General features: G+C 43.8%; 1 protein-coding gene across 1 annotated transcript in view; it reads left to right on the top strand.

Annotated features, from left to right (window-relative positions):
* The window catches only part of NALF2 (NALCN channel auxiliary factor 2), a 78,940-nt gene extending 65,956 nt beyond the window's left edge, over positions 1-12,984 (top strand). The window contains exons 2-3 of the mRNA XM_073360979.2: positions 8,451-8,622; positions 9,666-12,984. Of these exons, the coding sequence (XP_073217080.1) occupies positions 8,451-8,622; positions 9,666-10,075 (582 nt within the window). The 3' untranslated portion in view covers positions 10,076-12,984. The remainder of the gene's footprint in view (positions 1-8,450; positions 8,623-9,665) is intronic.
* The last annotated feature ends 1,885 nt before the right edge of the window (positions 12,985-14,869 follow it).

The raw sequence follows: 14,869 nt of genomic DNA, 5'->3' as shown, positions 1-14,869 counted from the left end.
CCTAAGCAGTCATTTACCATTTTCTGTTTGTGCAATTCATTATTCCTTCCTAAGTACTTTGCACTTGTCCTTATTGAATTTCATCCTATTTATTTCAGTCCATTTCTCCAATTTGTCAAGATCATTTTTAATTCTAATCCTGTCCTCCAAAGCACTTGCAACCTCTCCCACATTGATATCATCTGCAAACTTTATAAGTGTATTTTCCATGGGTCTATGCCATTATCCAAATCATCTATGAGAATATTGAATGGAACCAGACCCAGGATAGATCCCTGCAGGACCACTCAATATGCCCTTCCAGCTTGACAATTGATAACTACTCTATGAATACGGTTTTCCAACCAGTTGTGCACCCACCTTAGAGTAGGTTCATCTAGACTATATTTCTGAGGTTTGCTTATGAGAAGGTCATGTGAGACAGTATCAAAAGCCTTATCAAAGTTGAGATATATCACATCATCTGCTTTCCCCCAACACAAGTTCTGTTACCCTTTCAAAAAAAAGGATATTAGTTCTTTTGATGTGATTTGTTCTTAACAAATCCATATACTGGCATGATGTACCAAATCCAAGGTAGGATATACTGTTCTCAGCTGTGAAATAGTCTTCTGAGGGTAGGTATTGAAGTTCTATTGCTAGATAAAGTCATGGAGGATAGGAGACTATGGGAAACAATCTGGCACTGGCCATGAACTGACTACATCCTAAATGGTCCTTCCCATCCCTGCTGTCTAACTGAAACCCTTGGCATGATAGAAAAGAACAGACCTTGCACAGGCCATGTATGGCTGCTATAGGCATTCAAGATTTCAAGTGCTATATGTCCACTTTGGGTCATTTGGCCACCATTGTGTCCATCTCCCTCTTAAAGACCTTAGGGAAGGTCTTGCTGATGCCTTTGGTGCTGCAGATAATGCCATTTGGGTGGCTTCAATCCTCACAGAATATTTATTTTACAGATATAGTTTCATTTTTATACATGTGCAGCAATTCTGTCTCCCTTTGGCACAAGGCTATAGTGCAGCCCAGAAAGTAAACAGAATACAATGGAGACTTGACTTGCAGATCAGCTATTTGTGGTATCTTTGTATCCTCTTGTGAGGGATTGCATCAAGGAGTTCTTTGCCTTCAGCATGTCACATTTAGCCATCCAGCTGCTGTTCATGCTATGATGAGAGACACCTGTTCTGGAGTTGGTCAAATAATGAATGATCTTCCCTGGAAATTTGATGCCTTTTTCCTCTTCATGAATCACTCATGGACAGATCTTGATTTTTGTGAACGTGAACGCTATTGATTAGTATTCACACCAAAATTTTTATGAACAAATTTCATCCTATGAGCTATGTGCAAACTGTTCATGCATTCTCTATTCATTACCCATGGATTGGGAGGAGTCCCCTAAGCCACATGGTATTGCTTCTGCTCCCTAACTGGATGACTTTTGAACAGGAGAAAAATGAATGACCAATAAAGAGAATAGTAAATAATTCCTACCTAGCACAAAGAGTAATTTAGGCTAAAATTCACAAACTTTGGAGACCCCATGAACATTTTAATGAATACTTGGTGGCTATTTAAGCCCTCACAAACAACAAATAGTATGACCCCAATAACCGCAAACTGAACTCAACACTTTCAGTCACCTAAATATTTAGGAATCACTTCCTATTTTATTTAACCATATTCTGCTCTGTGCACAGGGAAACAATGGATTCCTGTGAACACACACGGATGCAGGATGAGAAAAGCATGGGAGCTTCCCAATAAGTTGCTATTATACTAGTTCAGTTGGGGCTTTCATCAGTGTCTAAAACTGTCTCTTATTTCCAGTTGCTGCTTCAAGACATATTCAAGGCTAGAAAGTTGAATCTGTTCCAACTTTGAGATCAAGTCTGGAGCTGACCATACTCTCTCCATTGTCTACACCTCCTCTGCAGGTTTAGGGAAGCTCCTGATCACAATGAATGGGTTAGTGAAGGGAGAACATTAATAGTGATTCATGTCAACCTGCCCAGTGGTTATCTAATATCAGCCAACAGAGAATAGAATGAAACCACTGCCTTTATGAAAAAATCCCACTGAATTTAATAGGAGTAAAGCCAATCAGGTCATATACAAATTACTGTAAAAATTTAAAGAATACTACAGAGAATAAAATCCTTTCTTTATATTTTTTAATTATTTTATGGAGCTATATACCAGGGAGATAATTCTGTTTCATAGATTTTAAATCCAGAAGGGACCATCATGATCTTCTAATCTCACTTCCTGTGACATTGTCTAATTAAAATATAACCATGCAAACCATTGTTGCTACCACTGTTATATAATTGCAATGAATCTTATACAAAGTGTAACATATGGCCAGAAAGGGTTAAGCATCCTGCAGGCTAAATGACCCAAAGCCAACCATTAAAGACATGTTAGAAAGTATGTGAATGGTAATTAGGGCTATTCCCTGCTAGATAGGCTAGAACTTTGAAGTGCAAACCTGTATTGTTAGAGAATTAGAAATGATACTAATTGTGTGTGTTTACTTATATGTTGTTTAATAATTAGCCATGTAAACAGACAGTTCCTGTCTGTCACTATAGCTATTGATTCAGAGATCTAAAGGGAATATTAACATTTAGATGAATCTTGAATGCAATAATGTCATTGTCTATATGTCTCTTTAAAGTTTGTGATAGACTGCCTGATTGATAAGTTATCTTATGTTAATCCATGTAGTTAATTACCGGTGAGGTTTAGGAAACAGAAGGTTACATCAAAAGCCTATTGTTCACCCAGGATTGTATGGTCAAATGGCTGCTAGAAACCAGTTTAAAAGATCCTGTCATCTCAGATCTGCTTGAGGCTTCATGCAGGGGAAGCCTAAGCCATAAGGACTGAGATCCCACTCCTGGCTGGACCACCCTGAATATAAACATTGGACTATAACCTATGAACTGTTTTTGAAAGAACTCTTTGCAACTACAAAGGTCACTATCTCTGCTATGAATCTGAATCTCAAGAATTGTACTCATGTCTGTATGTATACTGATCTTTTAACCATACTCTCTCTCTTTTCTTTTTTAATAAATTTTAGTTTAGTTAATAAGAATTATCTGTAAGCATGTATTTGGGTAAGATTTGGAATATTCATTAACCTAGGAGGTAATGTGTCAGATCCTTTGGGATTGGTAGAACTTTTTTATATGATGAATAAGATTTTCAGTAATTCTCATCATAGTTGACTTGGGTGTCTGGGTGGAGGCTTAAGGCTGGGTTACTTCAAGGGAACTGTGTTGTTGGCTTCTGGGTAACCAGTGAGGTATTACAGAAGCTGTTTTGTGCTGGTTTGGTAAATCTAAGTATTGGAATATTCACCAACTTTAGGGATTGTCTGCCCCATTCTTTGCAGTTCACCCTAATTTAAGTGACCTCAGTTGGCTCCCCTGGGACTCCAGTCACAATTCCTATGGCATAACATAGGCCATAGAATTTCACCTAGTGACTCCTGCACCTAACCCAACAACATGTAATTGAATTAGAGCATATTTTTAGAAAACCATCCAGTCTTGATGTAAAGACTTCAAGAGATGCAGTCTTAAATATTAAATCCTATAGAATGGCAGAAAATTTCTCTAGAAAAGTTATCATTTCCTATTAACTTTTATAGGATTTTACTATGAGGGTGAAGTTATTTCTCCTGTGACCTAGTCAGGCTCTGAACCCAGATTTTAAAGTAGTAACACACTGTGCCCTTCATCCTCCCTGTCTGCTTTCATTTGTATGAATATTACTTTTCTCATCCCACTGCTTTGATGATAGAACTAAAAGGCCCTGCAGATTTCTGCTAACACAAGATGTAATGGGATGAATGCACCCTCTAATGGAGAAGATGGGAATAAACCTTTCCTAGGCATCAGATTAGAGAAATTGTATTTTGAATTCCTCATAGTGCAAGATATTTTATTTCAAGTAAGCTCCTTGGGGAGGACCCTTCGTTGTCAGATGACTTTGCAACTGACCCATTTCTAGAGTTTGTTGCTATCCCATTCCCTGCCAAAATGCCCACTTCTTAAATGTATTCCCCATTTGGTTATCATTTCCCATTGCTAGGCCTCACCCTGAAATCATTCCAGAGACTGTTCCCAAATGTTATTACACTACGTTTTAAAGAGAGAGCGAGAGAGAGAGCAGCTAACTACAAGCACATGTCACTAGCAGTTTATCTCATGGTTGTTCTTCCACCACTGTAACCCTTGCCTTCCCACACCCCCTTCCTTCACTTATTACCATTGCATGTTGTGTAATTTCGACAGCAAGCTGCTTGGGGCAGAGACCTGTTACTCATTTGTTCTCTAAAGTGCCATGCATAGCTATAGTGTTGTGTAAGTAATAATATTGCACTGATGGGCACATAGAGATTGCCACACTGGACCAGAGCAGCAGTGCATCGAATCTGGGATTCTGTATCTAGCAGTGACCAGTGCCAAATAGTTCAGAAATAGACACAGATATCTCCACAGTGGACAACTATGGGATAAACTGCTGCTATAGGAATTTTCTTCATTTCCTTTGTTACTTAGTTGATGGCCCTGAACCATGAGGTTTTACCTCTCATCACTTTTTTTTTATTCTGTCTAGTATAATGGTTTATGTTCTCACTGTTCATGGAAACCTTGCTGGAATCCTGCTAAGGTCTTGGTCCCAGTGATTTCTAATAGCAATGATAAAGGCCTCATGTCCCAGATGGCCAGCCCCTTTAAGGGGATATAGGCCCAATCCCACCTGTGACACAATTAGCTCACCTCCTGAAAATAATGGTCCTGTGATTGGTGGATAATATCACCAACCAGTCCTTCTGGGGAAAAGATAAGAGTAGAGGCCTATGGAAGAGCTGGAAGGAGTTAAAGGCTCCTGCAGGCTGCAGAGAGCAAGAAAGCTCATGCAGGGGACACTGGGGCACCAGGGGGAGGCCAGACTTGGCAAGAAGGACTAGGAGCGGGAGCTGGATATAGAGAGGAAGAGAGACCCCGCAGGTAGGGTGACCAGATGTCCCGATTTTATAGGGACAGTCCCGATATTCAGGGCTTTTTCTTATATAGGGACCTATTACGCCCCACTCCCTGTCCCGATTTTTCACACTTGCTATCTGGTCACCCTACCCGCAGGGAGAAAGGATTGGGCCCAGCTGGAGACTGGAGTGAAGACTTTTTCTTTTGGCCCACTAGGGGAGGAACACTATTGATTTCTGTTCTGGAAAGACTTGATCGCCAGCCTGGGTGGAACCAGTCTGGATGGTGGTGTCAACGGGACCGGGTAGAAACACAACACAAGCATCAGAAGGAGGGTTGTGGAATTCCCTTAGTTAGGAGGAAAGGGTTTGGGCCACTGGATATCATGTGTAGGATTAAATAAATTAGACCCCAGCCATAAGGGGAAACTTTTTTTGAATACCTTGGATTGTGAGGAGTTTATTGCGAAGGTGTGAGAAAGGAAAACAAAGGCAGGGTTGTGCAGGCCCCTCATAAGGAGGGCTCTCTGTAGGCAGTGACTCTGTCACACCTCATTTATTTAACTGGGGTTTTGAGTAACTTGGAAAACTAATCACCCTTTCTAAAGTCTACCGTTGTCACAGGCCTGCCTCCACAGCCATCCCCTGAATGGTCCTGCTTCAAGCCGCAGCGCCCTGCCTCCTCCTGTTCCCTCCTAACAATGGACACGGTCAGGGAGATGTGTGTGTCAAATCTTACGCTACTGCAGCCTGTGTTGTGCTTGTTGTGGGGATAGACAGAGACATGTCTCTAGAGCTGTCGATCCAGCACCTCATTCTCACCTGCACTGTTTTCCCTTTCAAAGGAAAATTAAATTACAAATGCCAAATGATATCTGCCTGTGTTTGGTAGCAGAGAGAGAACCAGCAATGTGCAGCTAGTGGACCTATAGGTTGCAGCTGATAGCACAGGGTTGAAGACCGGGGTCTAACATCTATTGGGTGCTGCTTTAAATAACACTACAGATTATGTTTTTCCTGGTGAATTAGGTATGTCCTACTGAAGTGAAGCATTTGGGCCAGAATTAATCACTTCAGCTGCAAAGTTCTGCAGCTCCAAGGAGGTGGGAATGCTGCCATGTCTTCACCTCGCCCTGGTATACATGGGAGGTTTGTGCAATTCTGTGTCATATATTCTCTTGCTGCATCTTGGTCATTCACTGCAAAAGTGATGATACAGCCTCCAGCACAGCACAGGGCTCCAAGCTAATAGAGTTTCTGTGCCATTGGATCATACAGTGGGAGCTCTCAGTGCTATGGGAATCTGTGCTAATTCGGAAGGCTGGTAGGAGCTTATTCTCAGTCTTTCCCCAAAACCTGACCCTCCAAAACCTGACCCTAGGGGCTCACAACAGCCAGTCCCTAAAATACTTCATACTAGCAAAGGCAGGAAATGTCCATCTGAGCTAGCTTGTTAGGGCCATGATTTCTCACTATGGGTCCCAGCCAGGTCTAACCATGCCCACCTGATGTTAACTGCTCCGCTCCATTCTGCAAAGCCTCACTTTCCTGGGCTCTGACAGCAGCTGAGCAATGAAAAGGAAGATGCCCCCCATGCTGCAGGGCAAGACAGGGTGTTTCACCCTGATACACCCTGGCTGGGTTACCAGTGGAGCTATCTGCAGGCACCTGTTCTGTTTTGTACTGGAATACATTAGCTGTTTCCTTAAGACTCTGGCTGGGTATTAGGACACTCAGAAAAGAGGAAAGGAGTAGTGAAGAGCTTGGGAATGGGCTCTTGTAAGTGGGATACTTCCGGGACTGGGTAATTCCAGACAGTGCATGTATCACTAACTCAGTATTACTTTGGTTTGCATGCTTTGGTTTCTGGCGGGGAGGGGCCTCTCCACTAGCCAGTTCTTGAGGGGTATTTGCTCTCCCCCACTACTGCGTGGTTTTGTCTCCTTTGGGGCGGGCAGGCCTTGCCTATGCTGTTTGCATTAGAGGAGTTGCTGCTGTTGATAAGCCTGATAGACTTCAAAGCCAGAGTTTATGGCACATGTGGAGTATGAATGTTGAGGCAGGCACAAGCAGAGCCTAAGTTACAAGCTACACACAAGCTAGCCTTTGATTCTGAGAGTTTTGCAAAGTTCAGCTCTAACCAGCTAAAAGATGAACATAAAATCCTTGTTTAGGGGCATACAGGAACATTTCTAGCGCGATCAAGCATTGTTTGGTACATACTGGCAATTAAAATACATCTATAAAATGCAATGTTGCCCATGAGATATGCCCATCTGAACCAAGAGAAATGGCATGCTTTCCATGAATAAAAGATTCCACCTAAGCAACAGGTAAATGGATGTAGAAGATTAAATAGATTTAACGGTGAAGCAGAAGAGGAAGAGGCAATTCTAACTAACAATGAGCTACCTCTTATTAACATCATTCAGAATAAAGTGTGAGGCAGGATTGGTAATATACAGGAATCTCCCCAGTGGCTGGAGCTAGTGTAGATTTTCCAGCAGTCATATGCATATGGGTATTTTCAGACTGGACCACTCCAAAGGTCCATCAAGCCAAGTTTCCAGTCTCCAGCAGTGATCAATGCTGGACACTTCACAGGAAGGTGTAAAATCCCTATAATGATTATTATTGTGCAGTAGTGTCCCAGAGGTAAATTCCTTCCGGACTCCAGCTGGTAAGCACTTTACATCCTGAAGTGTAAGGATCAAGAGCCTGGGTAATTTTATCTTACCTAGTGTCACTGCAGATGCTATTCTGTTTCATATAAGTGTACATGTATCTTTAATGCCTCTATCAACTGTTACTTGTTGTGGGGCTGCTCATAAGGGCGAGATTTCATATCCTGGTTTGTTATACTGGCTGCCGATGCTGGTTTGCTGTTGCAGAGTTTCTCATTAGTGTTGGGCTGCACAATATAGTTTGTTATATTGTAGGACTACTTATCAGGAACCAAGCTACCAGTGTTATTTTGTTATTTGTAGCGTTGCTTATGACTCATGGTCATAAGAGGAAAAAGCATTTCCATACTTATTTTTAAAGAGGAAACAAATAATTTCATGAATTTTGCAAACAGGTGAAATTTTGAGTCTACCAACCTTGACAGTGTCACTAAAGCCTCTAATGAACGATGTCTAAGGACCTACAAATAGAGGACAGTAGCCTATATGTTCATTTGCTTTACTCTTATAGATGTTTTAGATTGTGAATTGAATTTCACACTGTCTCACATCTTTCAGTTTGCTTAAAAGGAAACAGTTAATTCAATAAGTAACCCTGATGTATTAACAAATATTTATTGAGATTAAACAGTGGGGTAAAAGCTCACCATTCATCTGCCTTTAACTTGCACTAAGCCACAAGATTATTAAATGGTTTTAATATACATATTTTTGCTGATGTGACGTTGTGTCTTGCGGTGTCTTGTTTTCTCCCTTAGGCTGTCTACAAGGCCTGGCTGTGCTCCGAGTATTTCAATGTGACACAACAACAGTGCCGACACCGGATTCCATGCAAGCAATACTGTCTGGAGGTGCAGACCAGGTGCCCCTTTGTGTTACCTGACAATGACGAGCTGATCTATGGAGGGTTACCTGGTTTCATCTGTACGGGTAAGAAGGTCATGGAAGTAGGATAGGTGTCCCTGTAATGACTTCTTATCTCCTGCCCATTGTACATTTCAGGAAATGGAGGAAATACAAAAAGACAGGCAGACAAATGTGTGGGGTGGATGGGGAGGATTTTCAACTCATGTTCAAGTAATAAGTTCCATTTCTCTAGAGCCTTTCACCCTGAAGACTCCTGTAGCACTGTACAAATCATGGGCCAAATCTTGAAGTCTTTTTGCATGTGTGTAAGGACTTCAGGATTTGGTCATATATATAAAATAAATATATATAGGAAGTACATTATCAATTATTGAAATATTTCCATCTCTGAGATGGAATATAGCTGTTTAGCAGCCTCACAGCAACACTACCTGACAATTTAGGGCAGGACGTGAAAAGCAGTCCCACCACTAACTGAAACTTCAAGGGTCTATTTGGTGAGGCAATATGTGACTGCGTTAAAGTTTGACCAGCTCATTGACGCTAACTGATACAAAAGATGTCAGAGGATTTCCTTTTTTAAAGTGTGTTTAGTATTCATGGCAGGTGCTCAGAGATTGAAGTCCTCTATTTATCCATCCATACAACAGGTACAGCATAGGTATGGGCGGTACAAACTTTCCATCCTGCCACCTACCATAGCACTAGGTTTTCCTGGCAGTTCTCCCATCCATGATTGAACCTGGCCTGATCCTATAGTTTGTAAGATCTGATAAATACTCAGCCTGAGATGTTCACAGCTTTGTCACAAATTATCATTACACTTGGTCCTTGGATCTTGCAATAAAGTGGACCTGGATCATGGTTGCTTTTTCTCTGGGGGAATGTGGCCTAGGGTCTTAGTCCCAGAGAAAATCTGCCAGATGAAGGTGCTCAGGGTCCCAGTCCTTAGGCTGAAAGTTGTCCAGGAGCAGGCAGCCAACCAGAATGGAAACCCTTTTTTCCTACTTCAAGTGGATTTTCTGGCAGGCCCTATGGCTTTACTCTCTATTGCACTTCCCCTGCACGTTCACTGATTCTCACCATCTGTTATTATGTTTTGCCAGGGTTGCTAGAGAACCAATTATCCAATGAGGAAGCAAAGTGCTGCGATGTGCAATGGGACTCTTGTGACCACCCACCAGACAGCAACTACAATGCGTCCCCCAAATCCACAGAGTCGGAGTCATTCCATTACCACCGTCATGACCCCCACCTTCATCACCACCAGCAGCATCACTATCACCTCTACCACCACCACCACCAGTACCACCAACCCCACCCACCATCTTTGCTGCCTGTCTCCGCAGGGTCTCGCCTCAGCAACAGCAAAATCAGACTGTGCGTCCTGGTCCTTATGCTTCTCCACACCATGGTGTCCTTCTCAAGCGTGCACAGCAGTGAGGGGACTGCCAGCAGGGGCCTGAGCTTGGAGGCCCTACCTGCTATGGATGAGAGCATAACAAGAGATGAGTGACCCAGAGGGGGAAGGAAACGTCCAAGCAGAATGCCGGCTCTTTTCCTGCCAAGGGGGGCACACGCTATTCCTCCAATGGGAGGCACAGGATTGGGGGTGATGCGCACACACACACCCCTACCTACACCCCAAGAGCTGCTCGCCACGGGGCATCCCCGTGATGAAGAGTCTTTAATGCACACAGGGCTGCAGGACTCAGCTTTGAGAAGGGTTCAGTTATCAACAGCCTTTCAGCTGTGTGCATCCTGCCTGGTAGAGGCTCTGGGAGCTAGCGCAAAGAGGTATAGAAAAAGGGAGGGATGGGAGAAGGTCCCTTTGAAACAGTTCTCCCCATGGAAATGCCACTGCTCTCCCTGCCACCTATGAGGTATCTCATGTGGTGCCCCTATTTTTTCTACCAACTGGATAATTCAGTGCAATGGGTTCAAGAAACTGGTTTATCCATTATTCCTTTTTTCCCCTCAGTCTTTAAACTTCACCCATGTATATCGCCAAAGCTGCTAGGTGGCATATACAGCAACTCAAACACCTCAAAACAAACCCCAGCTAACTTCTCAGCAAACCTCTCCCTGCTGAGGGACAGTCTTGGGTCCTTAGTGTGACCTGGTGACCCCTCCGTCTGGGTAGCCCTGGTGTTAGGCTCACTCTCTTGCCAACAGACAAGATCCATTTCTAAGGCTAAGTTGTTGGGGTGGAAGATGTATTACCTGGCATTGTGTGTGCCATTTGGGGTTGTGTTTCTTACCTCAATCAGCCCTTCCTTGTCTGTGCCACTCTTGTCCTTCGATACACTGAACATAAAGAACGTCCCCTGTGGGTGTTGGCAGTGAGTAGAGAGATGGCTGTAGTACAGGATGGAACAGGAAATTATATTCCCAGAGTTCTTAACACTTCACTCTTCAATGTGTCCTCAGAATTTCCTTAAACTCCTGTACTTTGTTTTCTCCAACAGCATGTTTGAGTTTGGAGAGGGCAGCACTTAGGGCAACAAGAATCTGCAGGGGCAGAGCTGACTGCACTAGTTTGCAGTGGGGCCAAGGATGGTAACAAATGGATAAAAAGCCCCAAATTGCACCCTTTAAAGTTGCCACGTTACAAACTCTTACAGCATGTGGGAAGAGGACTGGAGAAATCCAGCCCATAGGGAAATAGTTTCCCAAATAAAATGCCACCAGCTAACAAAGCACAGGTGTGGAAGAGAGGTTTCATGTGCACTATGTCCATTACTGATCATACAGCTCCTGGAAGTCCTGCTGGAACAGCCACACTTAGCCTGGCAAGACGTTGATTGGCAACGCTTAGATTGTCCAAACACAGTCATACACTGGAATTCAGCCCCATCCAGACATAGGATCCCACCTCTAACTCTGACCTTTCAAATTCTCCATCCCAAGGACTGAGATTTATACTCGTAGGCAATGTTGCCATTTGAGGTATGTAGCACTCTTTTCTCCCCCCTCCCCTCCCCCATGTCCCTTTATAGCCGATATTTCCTCCTGCAGAGCCCACATTCAGGGTGATTTCTCTCATACTCGCAGTGATGTTACTGTACTGGGCTGATGATATCACTAGGAGGAGCAAATGACATTTTAGGAAGGAATGCTTGGGGGCCTGGCTGGAAACAAAGACAAAAGAATCAGGAATGAGCGAAGAGTTGAGGATCAAATATTAGTGAGGACAAATCTCACTTTGGAGGGGTAAGGCAAGATGAACTTGTTGCCCAACATCAGTATGAAGTGAAGCACAAGGAGACAGAAAAGCATGTTGTGTACAGTTAGATGCTCTCCCTCTCTCCAGGTCACAGTGACCGGGAGCATTTATTATTCATCTTGCATGGCTCATTTAGGGAAAAATTAAGATTTAGATCCCACCACCTGAGACAGCATGTTCAGTGGCCGAGTGGTTGTAACTAGGGGTCAGGCAAACCAACTGAAATCAGAATTAGACTGGTTATTCTGTCAAATCTCAAACCAAACCCAGACCTGTCTGAAGGGCAAAGAAATTTCTTTAAGTTCAGGATTTATAATACTTTTGTATTTCCTGGCTTCTGTTGAATTGAAGCAGAAATAACCAAAACACCATGAGAAAAGCTACTTCCTGCCTGGCTGGAAGAAGGAAGTACCAGAAATCTCATGGGAAAGCTGGGACATTTCCAGCCCATTTCCAGACCAAAGAGGATCGGAAAAGCAGCTGAATGTTTGGATTCTTATTTGACTGGAACCTCAGAATTTTTGGATGATGTTTACATGTTGTTATTTCCCATGCACTACCAAAGTCACGAACGCATAAAGCCTGTGAACACCATTCTCATAGCGCCAAACCGACCCATTGGCTATCAGGCTAACACTGTGTAATAATGTTAATACAACTAGTTTCCAGGGCAGATCCTGGGGACACTTCTTAAGACAGATCCTGTGGCTGTTTGCACCCACTGTGGCTAGGACAGACCTTGTGTGAACATTCACAACAGCTACCATGTATTTGCAGTTTGGTTCACTCTGATCTAAGAACAGGTATGTGCAACAGTTTAGCAAACATGAATCAGACTTTTTTGATCTTGGGAGTTTTTTGCCTTGAAACCAGCCTTTAAAACCAGCCTTTGTGATAGCTATGATGACTTGACCAGATGACGAGGCCAAAGGAACATGCACAAGCATGTTTCTGTATCAAGACAACAGACTCTGACTCATTTTTTAAGGAAACTAAACTTCACTAGTATTGTTAGGGTTTGAGTGGTCACCTAATTCGAAGTGTCTACTTCAGAGATAGGATGAGTACAGTCTTTAAACCAGGGGTGGGCAAACTTATTGGCCCAAGGGCCATATTTGGGAATAGAAATTGTAGGGTGGGCCATGAAAGCTCACATAATTGGGAGGTGGTGAGGGCTCTGGTTAGGGGTGCGGGCTCTGAGGTGAGGCTGGGGATGAGGGGTTTGGGGTGCAGGAGGGTGCTCTGGACTGGGACCAAGGGGTTCGGAGGGCGGGAGGGGGATCAAGGCTGGGGCAGAGGGTTGGGGCACAAGGAGAGGCTCAAGGGTGCAGGCTCCAGGTGACGCTTACCTCAAGCGGCTCCCGGAAGCAGCAGCATGTCCCTTCTCTGGCTCCTATGTGGAGGCGCAGCCAGGTGGCTCTGCATGCTGCCCCGTCCACAGGCACCGCCCCTGCAGCTCCCATTGGCTGTGGTTCCCAGACAATGGGAGCTGTGGAAGTGGTGCTTGGGGTGGGGGCAGCATGCAGAGCAGAGCCCCCTGGCTGCCCCTATGCTTAGGAGCCGGAGAGGAGCCATGCCACTGCTTCTGGGAGCCGTGTGGAGCGGTCCCCGACCCTGCTCCCTGGCTAGAGTACCAGAGCAGGACAAGCCCCAGACCCTGCTCCCCAGTGGGCGCTCGAGGGCGGATTAAAACGGCTGGTGGGCTGGATGCAGCCTGTGGGTTGTAGTTTGCTTACCTCTGCTTTAAACAATACAATAGGATGGAGAAGAGCAGACCAGTTTGCACATCAGCACATGATCCTGTGTCACCAGACTTGTTCAATGTCTGGTCTGATTCTGTTCAGGTCAGACACCAAGCGAAAAACTCCAAGTACTGCTCAGCCAGAGGTGGGCATAGTGGCCTGTTTCTAATTTTTTTTTTCATGTCATTTCTGCTTTCTGTGAATGCTAGGTAATCCCATAAAGATTGTGGGCCTGAATCTCATTTACATGAAGGCAATCTAAAGGGACCATAAAATGGGTGTAAATGTAATTATGCCTACTTTAAGGCCCCTTTACTTTGCCAGAGCCTTTTATACTGCCAGGACAGTGTAAAGAGTCCTTACGGTAAATGAGAATCAGGCCCTACATGTGCCATATGATAACGGGCAGCCACATACTGATATAAGGACATTTTGTGTAGGTCTGTATTATGTGACTTGTTTACAGTCCCCCCAAATCTGGGGGTACACAACCTGTCAGAGCCTGAATCTGAAGAAAAGAGAGAATCTGCCACGGAAGTTGCCTACATTTTCAGGACAGGCCTTTATCCACCAGTTCACCACTCAGGGCCAAATGTAGAAATGCTGTCTGACTGAACTAAAATAGAATAGATAGGGTTTTGTGGACATGGAATGGGGCTAGAGAAGGTTGAGTAGGGTTTTGTTGGAATATACTATGTGCCTCAAGACATTTTCTGACCTTAATCAATACAATATGAATTGATGAGCTGCACCTCTTTTACAAAGTACCTTGGCACCTGTTTCAGGATTGTCGTGGTTTGTGACCTAGATCAAGCCACTGTCCTGTCTCCATTTGATTTATGCCTTCTATCCACCATCCACTGTAATTGGCCTGAGACCACTTTCTAGTTTCCAGATAACATAGTTACTGTGAGAAATGCCACTCCGCCCCTTGATTGTAATAACATCTTGTTGGCACAGAATGCAGATGCATTCCTGTTTGGTCCTTGATGACCAATGCTAAATCAGAGCAGTGTTTGGCAAAAATACCCCCTTCTTAAGGAGAGAGGGGTGACCACATAGCAATGTGAGCAAATAGAGTTCAACCCTCTCATTCTTTCACCTTTAGTACACAAAATATGCTCCAAATGCTCCTTATTTACTTGGTAAGTGCTGATAGTTTGCTTGCCTGGATTGGGCAGGTCACTTACTAAATCCCAGCAAGTGATTTAAGAACAGTGGGAACGGAAGGGTGCTAAGCCATTTTCAAAATCTAGGTCCAATTGTAGGTGTTGAGGCTTTCAACAAACCTCGCCATAAGTATAATTAGTAAGAAACCTACAGGAGCATGTAACTACCATGT

Source organism: Lepidochelys kempii, chromosome 9, assembly GCF_965140285.1.
Source record: "Lepidochelys kempii isolate rLepKem1 chromosome 9, rLepKem1.hap1, whole genome shotgun sequence".
Classification (NCBI taxonomy): Eukaryota; Metazoa; Chordata; order Testudines; family Cheloniidae; genus Lepidochelys; species Lepidochelys kempii.
The sequence above is the reverse complement of the archived record's forward strand: the minus strand, read 5'-3'. Positions and strand labels throughout refer to the sequence as shown.